The sequence below is a fragment of the Vitis vinifera genome, chromosome 14, assembly GCF_030704535.1.
Source record: "Vitis vinifera cultivar Pinot Noir 40024 chromosome 14, ASM3070453v1".
NCBI lineage: Eukaryota > Viridiplantae > Streptophyta > Magnoliopsida > Vitales > Vitaceae > Vitis > Vitis vinifera.
In genome coordinates this window covers 1,499,539-1,515,524 of record NC_081818.1, presented here as the reverse complement: position 1 = coordinate 1,515,524, position 15,986 = coordinate 1,499,539, and the positions used below count along the sequence as shown (strand labels likewise).

At 32.2% G+C, this 15,986-nt stretch overlaps 2 protein-coding genes across 3 annotated transcripts; both read left to right on the top strand.

Annotated features, from left to right (window-relative positions):
• Nucleotides 1–2,603: 2,603 nt before the first annotated feature.
• Nucleotides 2,604–3,470, top strand: LOC100263080 (uncharacterized). The gene has a single exon (XM_002283205.4). It carries the CDS (start codon nucleotides 2,726–2,728, stop codon nucleotides 3,236–3,238), a length of 513 nt encoding a protein of 170 aa, XP_002283241.1. The 5' UTR covers nucleotides 2,604–2,725; the 3' UTR covers nucleotides 3,239–3,470.
• Nucleotides 3,471–11,059: 7,589 nt separating this feature from the next.
• LOC100240815 (serine/threonine-protein phosphatase PP1) lies at nucleotides 11,060–15,371 on the top strand. 2 transcript variants are annotated; one of them, XM_002283217.4, is made up of 4 exons: nucleotides 11,060–11,641; nucleotides 13,393–13,952; nucleotides 14,573–14,776; nucleotides 14,924–15,371. In XM_002283217.4, exons 1-4 carry the CDS (start codon nucleotides 11,446–11,448, stop codon nucleotides 14,945–14,947), a joined length of 984 nt encoding a protein of 327 aa, XP_002283253.1. In that variant the 5' UTR covers nucleotides 11,060–11,445; the 3' UTR covers nucleotides 14,948–15,371. The 2 variants fall into 2 exon arrangements, with proteins under 2 accessions (XP_002283253.1, XP_059598414.1); XM_059742431.1 differs by having other exon boundaries at nucleotides 11,103–11,641; nucleotides 14,573–15,371.
• Nucleotides 15,372–15,986: the final 615 nt, after the last annotated feature.

Below are 15,986 nucleotides of genomic sequence, written 5' to 3'. Positions count from 1 at the left end.
TGATTGACAAAGAATTGAGTGGCTTTCTCGTTAGTATCAGAAACCATAGTTTGACTTCTCGAAGAAAGAACATTGGAGAAAGACCAGAGAGAGCCCAACTTCTCTGTAAACCTTGAATTCTCCATGAAAAATAAAGTCAAATAGAGGCCACAAATTTGAAGAAACCAAAGTTTTGACAATTCATACCTGATCTAAAGACATGGATGCAAACACATTCACTAGATTTGAAAAATGCATTTCATCCATGGGAACTCGATTTGAAGAACACATTTCATCCATGGGAACTCGTGTGCTCGAAGATGGTAGGTTGTCAGAGGTACTGGAAAGTGATCAAAGTGATGGTGGTGGTCGTTGAAAGGACCAATAATGGTGAGAAGCCATAGTGACTGATAAAGAGGTTATGCAAACAAAGAGACTCGATAAAGATGATATAGTGAGCCCGATAAAATTTCCCCCAACTTTTCCCTTCCATTTCTTTCCTATTTTCCTCATTATTTTTTAAGAAAAGTAGTAGGAAAAATATTATAATATTTCCATTAGCATTTTCCTTTATGTTTTTTTTCCATGGTATTTTCCATGTCATCCAAACTAAGGAAAATGATTTTTCACAACATTTTTTTTTCCTTTCCCTAACATTTTTCAGGAACCAAACATATTCTAAGAGAGTGAAATCTTGGAAAATGGGGACATTGATGATTTGGTGTAGCTAAGTAATTTGGCACTTGGCCCATCCTCATGAAAGACTAGTTCATTGAATTGCAAGAATTTGGTTTGCTATGTTTTTAAAAAGTAATTTTTTAAAATAGTTCTCAATTATTTTAAAAGATAAAATTTTGTTTAAAACCCAAATATGAAAATTAGTTTTTTTTTCCTCCATAAAGGTATTATGTGCACATATATATATATATATATATATATATATATATATATATATATATATATATATATATATATATATATATATATATATATGTAGTATTCTTTATATTTTGAATCATTGCTCAAAATGCTTTAAAAGAAAATTGAAATCACCTCAAATTTATTCTCAAAAACATGTTTCGGTAATAAATTCTCAAAAAACCAATTTATCAAAAGTTTATCATGGATTTTGTAGGTTAGATGTTTTGTGTTGTAGACACAAAACCAATTTCAAAGGACAACTTTAAAATCTAATTTTAGATATTGCATTAGCTTTCATCATCCTCTCCATGTATATATTGAAAAATAACGGTTAAACGTGCGCTATTAAAACAATGTGTTGGAGTCAAGTAAAATGGACTAATCATCAAGCACGATGTGTCGTAAATTTCATTCCTGAGTAAAATATTTGACTAATCATCAAATACGATGTGTTGTAAATTTTCATGGTCTTTTGGATTACTAAAATAATGATACATAAATGTTACATCTTGATATAGCTTCTTCTTCTCATGCACCAAGAGAAAATCATTCAATAGCCTAGTTTTTCTCATTGGTTATCATCCACAACACCCTAGGCCTAAACCCTAATATACATGATTGATAGAAGAAGAAGAAGAAGAAAGAGAGAGAGAGAGAGAGAGAGAGAGAGAGAGAGAGAGAGAGAGAGAGAGATGGGTTCAGCCACAACCCAAAGCTAGATTTCTCTAGCAGCAACTCTCTGCCTAATCGTTATACATTCAACTCCATCCCACTCCTCCACTGATAGCCGAACAGCATATGAGGTTCTTGAGGACTACTACTTCCCAGTTGGCCATCTTCCCAAAGGGGTCAAAGGCTACGACCTCAACATCACTAGAGGTAAATTCTCAGTCTATTTCAATGATACCTGCAGCTTCTCTCTTGAAAGCTCATACCAGTTGAAGTACATGCCCACTGTCAAAGGTTACATATCAAATGGCAAGCTATCTAGCTTGGAGGGCGTCTACACGAGGCTGTTCTTGGTGTGGATGGAGATAGTAGAGATCCTCCGGAGCGAAGATGATATTGTTCTCTCTGTGGGGGTTATGTCCTCCGCATTTCCCATCGACTTCTTTGAGGAGAGCCCTCAATGTGGGTGTGGCTTCCAATGTGGTGGTGGGCAAGTAAGCAAGCTTAGAACAAACCCTTTCCTTTATCCTTATGAAGGGAATTGAATTGAATTGAGATGAGTAGTGTAGTTGAATTTCCTTGAGTTGTTTGTTGGACTAATCCATGTGGGTACTGCTTATTTTGATTAATTATTGTTGTTCTTAGTTGATCTTATGAATGCTCAAAGGAAAGTAATGTCATGTTTGTTTTTACTTTTGTTTGACTCAATTTCTTCCTTTTATTTATGTATACATGCAACATCTCAAATTGAAATTATAACATTAAATTTGATTGAAACAATGTGTGGATACAAGTAAATGGACCATTCATCAAGCACCATATATCGTAAATTAGGTTTTATATATAGGCTTGGTGCATCTTGCTGGTGGATGAAACCAATTTACTTTGGGTACTCGTCAGCCCAGGTAACTCCAAGCCCATAGGGGTTGATCCGGAACCACTCAGAGCCCAATATTAGCCCAACCCAATCTAGGCAAACCCCAGCCTAGCCCACCCCAATATGCAGGGCTACAAGTGGCCAAACCTGTTAGATTCCACCTCCAACTACCTTTCAATTGACGGTTAGGTGAAACAATAGAGAAGAAGAGAAAGTAAAGCGAAGAAGAAAACCTAAAGAGAAGAAGAAGAAGAAGACGAGAGAGAGAGATAGACAGAGATGGTTTCAACCAAAACCCAAAGATTGATTTCTCTAGCCGCAACTCTCTGCCTAATCCTCATACATTCAACTCCAGCCAGCTCCTCCAATGACTCCCCAACAGTTTATGAGGTTCTTCAGGACTACAACTTCCCAGTCGGCCTTCTTCCAAAAGGGGTCATAGGCTATGATCTGAACACCTCCACGGGTAAATTCTCAGCCTCTTTCAATGGTAGCTGCAGCTTTTCTCTTGAAGGCTCGTACCAATTGAAGTACAAGTCCACCATCAAAGGTAACATATCAAAAGGCAAGCTATCAAGCTTGGAGGGTGTCAGCGTGAAGCTGTTCTTTATATGGGTGGACATAATAGAGGTCCGCCGGAGCGGCGATGACATCGATTTCTCTGTGGGGATCGCATCAGCTGGGTTCTCAATTGACAACTTTGAGGAGTGCCCTCAATGTGGGTGTGGTTTGAATTGCGGTAATAGGCAAGTAAACAAGCTTAGATCAAACCCTTTTGTTTCTTCTCATTAGGGGAATTGAATTCAGATAGTTGGTGTCCTTGAACTTTTTTTTAATTGTCTGTTGGATTAATCGATCTGGGTTGTGCTTATCTTGATGACTTTTTGTTGTTTTTAGTTGATTTGTGGGATGCCCAAATGCATATTCTCATTGATGATGGAAAAAAAAAAGTCATAGGGCTGAAATTTGTTTGAATCTGAAACTCCAATGTTAATTTGTTCTTAATTTCATCTCTATTGATCTATCTATGGAATTGAGGATATGAATGTAGTGGGGTTAGTACAAATATTGATACGGTTTTGTTCTTAGAATTGGCTGCTTCTGATTGTAGTGATGGTGAGATCTGATTAAGGTTTGTGAGAAATAAGGGTTGATTATTGGTTACAATTGGGCTCCATTTGTTTTAACAGATAGTGAAATATATTGGAAAATGCCAAGTTTGATGCTTAATTTGGATTGTAGTTATGATTTTGACACCAAATACTAAGCTTGTTTTGATATGAATTATACCTGCACAACCTCTCTATTTCTTGAAAAGCAGCTTGCCAACAAAGGAGGGAAAGTGTTTGTTTCTTCATTCTTTAGGGTTATAAAATTGGTAAGCAACAAACCCATTTTTCCTGCCTTGGAATGCTTGTTTGTGAGTTTTCTAGGGCTATTTTGTGGACCTAGTTTCCCTTCTTATACAAATTATGCATTAGTACTTATTACTATATAGAATAAGTTAACCCTGTTGCTAGATATAAAATTGTGGACATTGGCATGGTAACATAGCCAACTTAGATGGCACCTAAAGTTTGAATAGGTCTAAATTTGTCATAAATTTGTCTTAAATCAAGATAAACATCGATTTAAGAGTATCATTTGTAGGGGGCTCCCCTCAACAGACTTGACTCCGGTTGGCTCAGAATTAACATCATTGACTTCATATTTTAGATAAAAGTTATAAATTTTAACTTAACTTTTTGCTTTCACACAATATATCTGAAAATAAAACTTCATTTAAGAAAACAAATGGTGCTAAAACATTGAAAGAAGTCAAGCAAAGCCTTAACACTACTTCATCAAGAAATGCTAGAAGGTATACAACCTAAGCAAACACGTAGTATAAGTGTTTCAACCCTAGAATTCAAGAAAAATGGAAGTGAAAATAATTCAAAATCAAAATAATCTATTGGGAAATAGTTCTTGAAATTAAAATAAAAAAAGAAGACAATTTTTAACTTTAAAAAAATGTTTGGCAAATTTTTAGCCGAAAATAGTTTTTTGAGAATTTAGTTTACAAATATGATAATTTTGAAATTTTGATCATTCGATATCTCTTTCAATAACCCAAAAAACTCTAAATTACATTAGAAGGGACAATAGCAAATTCAACTGAAGACTAAACAATAACCAAAAATTGGTTGGATTTTTTTATTTCCTCCTTGTACATATTGTTAATGTGTTAGTTTAGTTTGATAATTTTGCTTCAAAAATCACTAGTCCAAAACTATTTCAGTACCATCAAGTCTTATACAAACATGTTTGAGTTGAAGGAGAACACATTTGGTGCATGCTTCTTTGTGGGGAATTGTTTGTTGGCTTGGATGAGCAAAAAGCATTACTCTTTCTCTTTCCAAGGGTGAGGTTGAATCCATGGCTAATAGGAGCAATTGCACTCAATTTCTATGGTTAAAGCAAAAAAATTTTAAGACTATGGATTGAAGGTCTGATACCAAGTCCATTTGGTATGATAATTTGAATCTATAAGCATCTCAAAAAATTGTCATCCACTCTAGGACTGAACACTTTGACACTCATCATCATTTCATTAGTGGAAAGTAGAATTGTTTCATTAAAATATATCTCTACAAAGAATCAATTGGTCGATTAATTACAAAAATTGAGAACACCCTAACTTCAGGGCCACTAGAGGCTTATCCGGTCGTTAACTTCAGGGTCCCGTGAGATTAGTCAAGGTGTGCGTAAGTTGACCCAGACATCCACGGTTATCAAAAATTGAGAACACTCTAAATGTTTTAAAGGCTAAAAAGAATGAAAATGTTTTTCATGAAAATTAATAATAGCCACAACAAATTAAAAGTAAAAAAAAATACCCTTAAACAATAAAGATTATAGTCGTATGATTTATATGGATACACACAAGAAAGTTGAAAAGTTATATTAAACATAAATTTGGCTAAATGGAAATCAAATTAATTGTGAGTTATTATGGGGTGACTTTGACAATTATTATAAAGTTTATCTTGTTAGGATAGAACCTTTGAAAGCATAACATGATGTAATAGAATCATATTTCATTAATATATTTATATTTTATAATTTTATGGTCTTCCTTTTATCCTTAATTGTACATGACTTTGGTATGTTAGAAACTGCACAAAAAACCCAAATCGTGGAGTCCTTACAAGATGATAAACTAATCACAATCAATTCATGGAATCAAGCAATCCATTTGAAATTATAATATACTACCTCTTTATTAGAGGGATGACTTATCTTAGTTAATAAGATGAGTTTTTCACGATGAGTGCATTATTGTGTATGTTTACATATTGAATGAGGCCTACGATAAATCGTAACATTGACTATCAGATAATCATGATTCACATGAGAAAATATATCCCAACATATTTGTTGTGCTCCCCATGTGAGATCGAATGTTACTCAAGCCCTAATGTTCATTCCCAATGTTCTTGCTCTGTCTAACATCTAGCCACCTAACTTATTCATGTCATTTAGATGAGGCACGAGAAAGACATCAAGCATCTAATTTTTAGTGTCACGAGAGACTACACGTATGATATACTTATGTAGGAGATTTTGTCATTCTAACTATTATCTCTGCACTGCTCATCACTATTGAGGTAGACAGGTTGTTCTAGTTCTTGTAGCCCTTCTAACTCCAGTTCTTGCTGCCCTTCTAACTCCAGTTCTTGCTGCCCTTCTAACTCCAGTTCTTGCAGCTTCAACTCTTGTTTTAGCTACTTCAAGTACCCAAGACCGCTTGAGCATCACCCTAGGTAGCACTCAAGTGCCCACACTTTATGCTTCAAAATTTTTTAAAAAATTATTGAAATTTTCTTAATTTTCTTAGATTGATATAATTAAAAACCTAAGGTTTTAGTATAAAAAGGTTTGAAAAAAACTCATTTTTATTGTAAATAAAAAAAAATAAAAAATAAAAAAGCTTTGAGAACTCTTAAAATTAAGATTTCATTTAGAGATTCTTGGAAGCCCTTTCAATGAGAAAAGGGGAAGTTCAAGGATCTATTTATACTTCTTTCATGTTTAAGAGATTTCTACATGCATAAACTCGTGGCTTTTATAACTATAACTATTGAATAATCTCTATAGATGATTTTTTATTATTTGGTGCTATTATATATAATGATTATTATTGATTTATCTTGATTGATTAGAAACTTTATAAGGCAAATCAAAAAGTGAAAATTAATCGATCATAGTTAAGCTTTAAAGAAATTGAATTTTGGATATCATTTTTTAATATATATTATACTATAATTATTGGGAATGACAACTGGGTAAGTTCAGATCACCTGTCCTCCTATCTCATTTATTTATATTCATCCTTATCCTTACCAAAAAAGAATAATTAAACATGGTAGGATGGCGAGGGTATAAAAAATTCTCATACTTACCCTATTTAGCTTTTTTTAAATTTTTTTACTTTAAAATTTGAAATTGCATTAAAAATCAATACAATTTATAAACTAATAAATATTATAAATAATCATAATTTTTTAAGAAAAATAATATTTTATATATATTTAAAAAGTTAAAAAATAAAAAAAATAATTAAAATATTTTTATTTAATATTATATATAATCACAAAAAAATTGAATAAAGTCAAACAAAATTCTCAAACTCATTCCAGACTTGTTTATATTTATATCAAACTTGTTACGGAACATGTCAATACCTAAAAAAACTCGGCCTATAATACCTAACAACCAATAATATGCATTATTTGATTAAATTCTCAATAACCAAGAATTATACCGGAAAGACCCGATGGAAAACAAAACTATACGATAGAGGTACCGAATACTTCCTCATTTTTCAAGTATTTCTTGACTTCTAAGAGACCAAGACTTTAAAAGAGCAGGCAAACATCACATTGGTGGAAGTAAGAAGGTGCTGAGAAATTCCCTCAAAATTCTTCCTAGAAGAAACCAACAAAGACCCGTATATAATCCAAGTCCCCCACTGCTGACTCTGGTTAGCCTTTTGTTCTTAGAGGACCCTTCTACCAATGGTTATATATGCTACAAATTTTCGGGCTCAGAATATGCTTAACAAATTTTAAGTTGAAAATGATTTTTTTTTTTATTCATTATGATAAACAAAGTGATCTTTTAGAACAAATTTGATGTATTTGTCACAATGGTTTTTTGTGGAAGATTTTAAAAAACGAGTTTTAAAAACATAAAATAAAATAAGTTAAAAACATTGTATTGCACATAAAAGCATAGAATTTTCATATGTTTTTTATAATTGAGTTTCTAGATAGAATTGTATTTTCAAAAATAATAAAGAAAAATGATTTTTGTCAAACCTAGTTGTGGACACCCTTGGCAATAGGCATCCGAGTAGGTATCTTTCTATGAGTAGAAGAAGAAAGTCAAAAATAAAAGAGGTATGAACAATAAATCTTTTAAATTGACTTAGACATCGCTCATGGGCCATCGAATAGGTACCCTTCTATGAGTAGAAGAAGAAAGTCAAAAATAAAAGAGGTATGAACAATAAATCCTCTAAACTAACTTAGGCATCGCTCATGGGGCATATGAGTAAGTACTCTTCTATGAGTAGAAGAAGAAAGCCAAAAATAAAAGAGGTATGAACAATAAATCCTTTAAACTGACTTAGGCATCGCTCATGAAGCATCCGAGCAAGTACCCTTCTATGAGTAGAAGAAGAAAGCCAAAAATAAAAGAGGTATGAACAATAAATCCTCTAAATTGACTTAGGTATTGCTCATGAGGTATCTGAGTAAGTACCCTTCTATGAGTAGAAAAAGAAAATCAAAAATCAAAAATGTATAAACAATAAATCCTTTAAATTGACTTAAGCATCGCTCATGGGGCATCCCAGTAGGTACCCTTCTATGAGTAAAAGAAGAAAGCTAAAAATAAAAGAGGTATGGACAATAAATCCTCTAAATTGACTTAGACATCAAAGAGGTCTATACAAAGCACACCCTCGTCGAACTTACCTTTTAATAAAAATATTAAGAACAAAACGCATTAAAGTGACTACCTAAAGGATTGATTATTGTTGAGAATCAACACTAGTGATTCTTTTTCGGCATTTTAAGACACATTTATTTTGAAAGACAAAAATACATGGTCCTCCATAGGTTTGGCAAAGAATTTACTTGCCATATAAAATTTTCAACTAACTCACCCCATCATTAAAGGCAAGAGTAAATGGAGTAATAGCCCTACCAACATTGGCTTGACTTCATTACCCCATTGTTCACCCCATGATAGCTTCTTGTGGAAAATTATGAAAAATCGTGTCCTACCAAAAACAATCAATAATTTAATACTAATATATATAACCTTATTCATATTTGTTTTTAAAATATTTTTGCTAAAGTAATTTGATAGTTTATTTTTTCATTTTTTATTAACTTATTGCTTATTTCTTAAAATTTTTACTAAATAAAAAAATCAAAATATTTAACTTAAAATTATCTGTTGATTTTTCTTTATTTCTCAATAGAAATAAAATATTAAAAAAAATAATTTAATACTTAATAATATTAAGTATTATTTAATTTTAAATATAAAATTTTAATTAAAATTAAGTAAAAAAGCAAATATTACCTTAATCATACCCTTGATTAGATTTTAATATATCAACTTATTTGGATCATTGATAATAGAAAAAGAAAACACTTCATTATTTTTTTGTTAACTTGCTTTATATTTTGGTCAAGTTCTTAATTGATTGGTACTAGGTAAATATCAAAAAATAAATAAATGATGATTTTAAATGAGTAATCATGATAGGAAATAATTTTAAGAATAATTTGAAAAAATTCATGGATGGGAGTCATGGGACAATAGTTATTTTAATTGAGAGGTGTACAAATAGTTAAAATAAAAAAATAATTAAAAGTGAAAATTAAGACATCATTTGAATAGACTTGTTATATTCTATTTAAAAATAATAATAATAATAATAATAATAATAATAAATTTTATATAGAGATATACATTAAAAATATAATATTTTGTAAAATATTATTTTAAAAAAAATTAAGGTACTAAAAAAATTTTATTATCCAATATTTTTAAAATAATTTTTAAGAATATAAGATAAATTCATATTTTCTTTTATAAAAATTACTATTTTTATAAATTTATTAATTTATTTTTAGAAATTTAAAATAAAATAAAATAAAATAAAATAAAAAGTGAGTTTGGTGAGTTGGATGTGAAGTAAATGGGAAGGCATATCTACCAAAATGGATAATAATGGTGGTGTATGGAGTGGGGTATCGCTCTTAAAGGGGTAACGCGGTTTGAAGACTAATCTCACCTCCAGTGTCTTTCCTTATTACCGTGACCACCACTCCCATCTGTCCACCTGTCACGCCTGATTTTAGGGTCTTCCAACCAAGTCCACCATTTCCTCTTTTAAAGTTTTCAATTGTTGTGTTCAATTCTATCACTAGGGAGGATGAAAAAGGAAATAATTATGTATACATATATTTCTTTGGAATAATAAATAAAATATATATATAATATCAAATTTTAATTATAAATTATTTAAAGTAAATTATGGTCACGATATTAGTATATAAATAAATAAAATTAAAGTATATTAAAAACGAATACTTTGATATAAAAATATAAACCACACATGAGATATAAATTAAGTCTATTTGGTAATTATTTTTTAAAATAATTTTAAAAGATGGTTTTTGAAAACTGTTTTCTGATTTTGGTTTTAACTTAATTTTAATATTTTAAAATATATTTTTAAAATAATTTTTATCTCTAATGTTTGTGCAATTATTTTTAATCTTTGAAAAATAATTTTTAATCATTCTACATATTTGTGCAATTATTTTTTAAAACACCCCTAAGAAAACAAATTAAAATAATAGGAAAAAAAACTAAAAGATATTTTTTGAGAACACCTTATTTTTTATTTTAAGAATAGAAAACGAAAAAAAAAAGTTTTTTATTATTAAACTTGTTTCTTGTGTTTTTTTGTTACGGAGAACAAAATATATTTAATAATCAAAAACCAAAAACAAAAAAAGATGTGTTTTTAGAAAATATTTTTTAATTGTTTTCACTTTTTTGAGATCTATTTTAAAAAATAATTGTATAAATATGTAGAATAATGAAAAATAAAATATTAGACATAAAGATTATTTTTAAAAATATTTAAAATTGAGTAAAAATATTTTAAGTTTACAAATAAATTTTAATTTTACAAAACATCAAAAAACAATTTTTAAAAGCTATTTTTTATAATTATTTTAAAAAACAGTTATCAAATATATCATCATTTTACAAAGCATAAATGATGATTAATTTATCTTAATAATTTTTTTTATACTTTTTAAAACTTGTCTCCATGTAAAAATAAAATTTTGAAAATGTATAAAGTAATATTTTATATTTTTTCTGATTTTATATTATAATTTTTTTTTGTTATATTAAAAACTAAATTTTAATATTGAATTATATTTTAATGTTTATAAAAATAAATTTTAGAAAAGAAAAAAGAAATATGATTACTTTTTTAAGGAAAAAAAACAATCATGAGAAAATGACAGGATTTTTTCTACTCATTTCCAACAGATAAAACTTTCTCTCTCTTCCCTCTCTCTCTAAAAAAAATTCAACAGGTGGCCTTTCTCTCTCTTCTTTCTCTCTCTAAAAGTGTGGGCATTCGATCAATCTCTCAATTCAACAGATGCCCTTCTCTCTCTCCCCACCATCCTTAGTTCAAAGATAGCCAAATTTTCATCTATTTCTCTCTATTCCCTATTCATTTTTCCTTTCTTTTCATCCATTTCTCTCACTTTTCCGTTCAAATTTGATTGTTTTGACCCATTTCTCTTACTTTTCTGCCCATTTCTTTGGATTCCGTGACAGGAATTCAAAGCCTTTCTCCCAGTAGAAACTTGGGAATTGGTTGTTTTTAAGAGAAGTTGAAGAAGCAGATGATGATGATGACAATGGAGGGAATGATGGATAAGGGCGTGTTGGAAGATATCATAAGGCGGCTTTTGGATGGAAAAGGAGGCAAACAGGTACAGCTTTCGGAGGCTGAGATCCGCCACCTCTGCGTCAACGCTCGCCACGTTTTTCTTTCTCAGCCCAACCTCCTCCAGCTTCATGCCCCTATTCGGATCGCTGGTCAGCTCTCTCCTGATAATCATTTTGAATTCTGCAATTACGATATGCAATACCCATGTTTTGTTTTGTGCCGCTTTGGTGTCCCTTGTTTCTGGGTGTTTGTTTGGTTGCCGGGAAAATTGGGGGAAAGAGTGCAATTGCAATAGGCAATACTATGTTTTCATTTTGAGATTTTTTTTTCTCTCCTTTTTTTTTTTTTTTTGTTTCCTGGTGGTTGTTTGGCTGCTGAGAAAATTGGGGGGAAAGAGTACAATTACAATGGGCGATACCCATGTTTTTGTTTTGCCTTGTCTTGTTGTTTGTTCGTGGGAGGTTGTTTGGTCGAGAAAATTGGCGAAATAAAAAGGAAATTTTTATTTTCCCTTTTTTTTTTGTCCCTTTTTTTTTTCTGGATTTGGGAGGAAATGAGAGAACGGGCTTAACTTTGCTAAAATACTGTATATTTTTCTTGCTGGATATTTGTTTGCTTGCCGAGAAAATTGCTACAAAGATTACAAGAAGGGTTTGAAATTTGCATTTTTGTCGATTTTTTGGGTTGGGGAGGAGGTAAATGGATGTGCGTAACTGGGCTAAGCTACTGTATTTATTTGTTTCTGGTTATTTGTTTGGTTGCCAAGAAACTTGGGGAAGACGGAAGGAAAAAGGAAATTGGAGCCTTACATTTCATGTAGTTTAGCTTACCCTGGAAAATAATTCGGGATTTGATTTAGTATAAACCAGGAAAAAAATTTGATGTGAAGTTCCAATTTTCCTTGGTTACTTGGCAACCAAATGGGGTGATTCAAAATTTCAAATGAAACCACCCATTATCTCCTGAAATGTTATGAACAATTTTTTTTCTGATATATCTAAGAGAAAATTGTTGGGAAATAGAGAAATGTGCATCTATTAGCATCAAATCTGTATATTTTTTCATGCAAGAGAAGAATGGAGGACATCGAATCCTTGGAGAAAATTTTGTTGATTCTTCTCTCTATAATCCTGATTCTCGATCATGAAATGATGTTTGTGGAAAAATTAATAGAAGATTTACAGTACGGTACTAGGTGCCAAAAGTTTAGAAACTGGAGAAATAATTCGAATGCCATAAATGAGCTGAAAAATAGATGTTCTCCTGTTGATGATGAACCAAAATCACTTCAAAGAAAAGTCATTTCTCCCTTTGGCCAGGAATATCCTATTTGGGGGAGAGTGAGCTTCCTGAACACTTGGCTTCCATCGATTCAACTGAAATGGATGATTCAACCACAACTTCGACAACATCTATTGATGAAGCTGATGTAGAATCTCGATCTCGCACATCAAAAGGGAGCCGCTGCTATAGGGCCTTCCCCATGTGTCCAGGCTTGATTGGCAATCAATAGCACAGGCATTGTAGTGGCTACTCTTTTGTGCTAGGACTCATGTGGGGAATAGAGCCAAATTTCCTTCTAGGAGACTGCCTGTTGGATCGGATTAAGATTTAATTCATTGCATTTACAATGTAGCATAAAGATGAGCTGATTTGGGTTTATTTCATCCCTGATTCAGCTCTTGAAGATACCCACTTATCCTTTAATGGTACACCTTGATTTATCTTGATTCATAAATTCTCAGCTCATTTACCAACCATTGGGTGCAAATTGAGGCTTTTTGAATCACTTACCCAAACTCACTTGATTTGCCACTGGAGCGTGCAGTTAATATCGATTGTTATCCTATCCTATCATTCTTTGGTAGAATTTTTTTCTAATATTGCAGGCCTTTTGCAGGTGATATACATGGACAGTACCAAGACTTATTGAGGCTATTTGAATACGGTGGATTCCCTCCTGCTGCAAACTACCTCTTTCTTGGAGATTATGTAGATCGTGGAAAGCAAAGTCTGGAAACAATATGTTTGCTTCTGGCTTACAAAATAAGATATCCTGACAACTTTTACCTCTTGAGGGGAAACCATGAAGATGCAAAGATCAATCGGATTTATGGCTTTTATGATGAATGTAAAAGGAGGTTTAATGTTAGGCTTTGGAAGATATTCACCGACTGCTTCAACTGTTTGCCTGTGGCTGCACTCATTGATGAAAAGATACTTTGTATGCATGGGGGCCTCTCTCCCGAGTTGCAAAATTTGAATCAAATTAAGGAAATTCAGAGACCTACTGATGTTCCAGATAGCGGTCTCCTTTGTGATCTGCTTTGGTCTGATCCTGATGCTAGAGTTGATGGTTGGGCAGATAGTGATCGAGGTGTTTCTTGTACCTTTGGAGCTGATAAGGTTGCTGAATTTTTGGACAAGAATGATCTTGATCTCATTTGCCGAGGTCATCAGGTAAGCAAAGTTCTCATTCACAATGCTTGATAACATTCATGTACTTTTCCTACTTTGTTCTATATAGTTGTTTTAAGAGCATCCCAATTCATTAAAGCCAAATAAAGTCATCTATGTGAAATAAATCCAACCATGGTATTAGAAATGGGCACTGAGAGATTAATTATTGGAAGCATCCCTGGACCTTTACATCATCTATAAATATTCTAAAGAAAGAAAAGCTATTACCAATGTTTGTAACCACTTACCATTATAGTACCTATCATTCGACAATTTTTCCAATTTGAAGCCTTCTATAATGGTAATACATTCCATTTTTTGCACACTTAAGATATTATAAGACGGGAAAATGTAGCAAGCATCAATCAACTTTATTGACTGCCATATCTTCCCACTGCCTAGTAGGTACCAACCAGCTTCAGCTGTATCCCTACTGACAAGAGCCCTATAACTACTCTATGCTACTTGTAACAGTAATCTATTGCATCTAAAGAATGGGTACCACACCCTCATATGCGTATCATACCAGCCAGCTTGAGTCATATCTAGGGACTGGTGTCTGATAACATCATACTAAAAACAAGTGGTCCAGACTAAAATCGTTCTAAGCTGAATTGCAGGTGGTGGAGGATGGATATGAATTCTTTGCTAAACGACGATTAGTCACAATTTTTTCAGCACCAAACTATGGTGGAGAGTTTGATAATGCCGGTGCTCTTTTGAGTGTTGATAAAGATCTAGTATGCTCCTTTGAGATAATGAAACCAGTTGATAATAAAGCATCATTGAGCGGTTCTACTGTACCTAAGTTGAATCTTAAGAAGGTATACACAATACAATACAAACTTATATCATATTGCGTCTTTAAATATTTGACTAGATTAGGGTTCATGGCATCCAATGTTGGTGCCATGAAAGTTCCTTTTCTTTTGTTGACCAGGTCCTCTTTTCTTGTCTTTGTTTTTGAACAGCCCATAAAACCTGGAAAGATCTGATACATGAAAAAGAAGGGTATTTGAAGATGTCTTCAGTTGAAAAGGGAATGATCAACTTGTGCTAGAGTTTGAATCATCTGGTAATGGATGGGTTTCAGAATTGAGAAGCTTTCCAGTTCCGATCATGACCTAAATCCTTCATGATATTGAAGCTTGCCAATGATTTAGTTGCAGATGGGAGTTGTTGTAGAATCTGTAAATGAACAAAACACAATGTCTTCTGTGCAGGAATGGAGATTTTTGCTTTAGACAATCTTTGATTACGTACTGTATCTGCTAATTAGCATTCAATTTGCCAGTACTGATTGAGGATATGGACCTGCCGTAAGACCTTTGACTGAGTGAGTGTATTGTACATCAGGTGCTCTCTGTTGTTTGTTCTCGGTTATTCTTATTGATCAAATACCCAGTATATTGTAGTCAATTAGTTGGTATTTCTTACTTAACTCTCAATATCAGGTTCCATTTTTATTCACTCTCAGGCTAATGAACCCTACAGAATCATTCTGGAAATAACATTATGGATTCTCTCTCTGCATGGAAGAAAGCAATGAATGAGAAAAGCAAGGTGGCCTATTTGGAAGCATTTTTAAAAATGGTTCTCAAATGTTTTTAGAAACAAAATTTTTGTTAAGAATTCATCCACAAAAAACATGGTCTCCATAAAGACACCACCCAATTTGCATACAATGTAAAAATTTATAAAACATTTTTTTATATATATTTCATGATTTCTTAAAACACTTCACAAACTTCTGAAAACATCTTAAACCTTTGCCAAATATAAATTTTCAGGTTAGAAAGCCATTTCTTGTTCTAAAATATAAACTGTTTTCAAAAACAATCCCAAGCCACCCCAAAGTTCTAAAACTTTGAGGCTGCATTCTGCATATGGGGCCATGGAAATGTGATGGACAGCCTATTCTACATAAAAATTCTTCTATAAGAAAGCATAAAACCATCCGTATCACACTGATGATTTCATTTCGAGGAGCTCCTTTGGGTGTCTACTAGAAAGCATGTGTGAATAATAATTAAG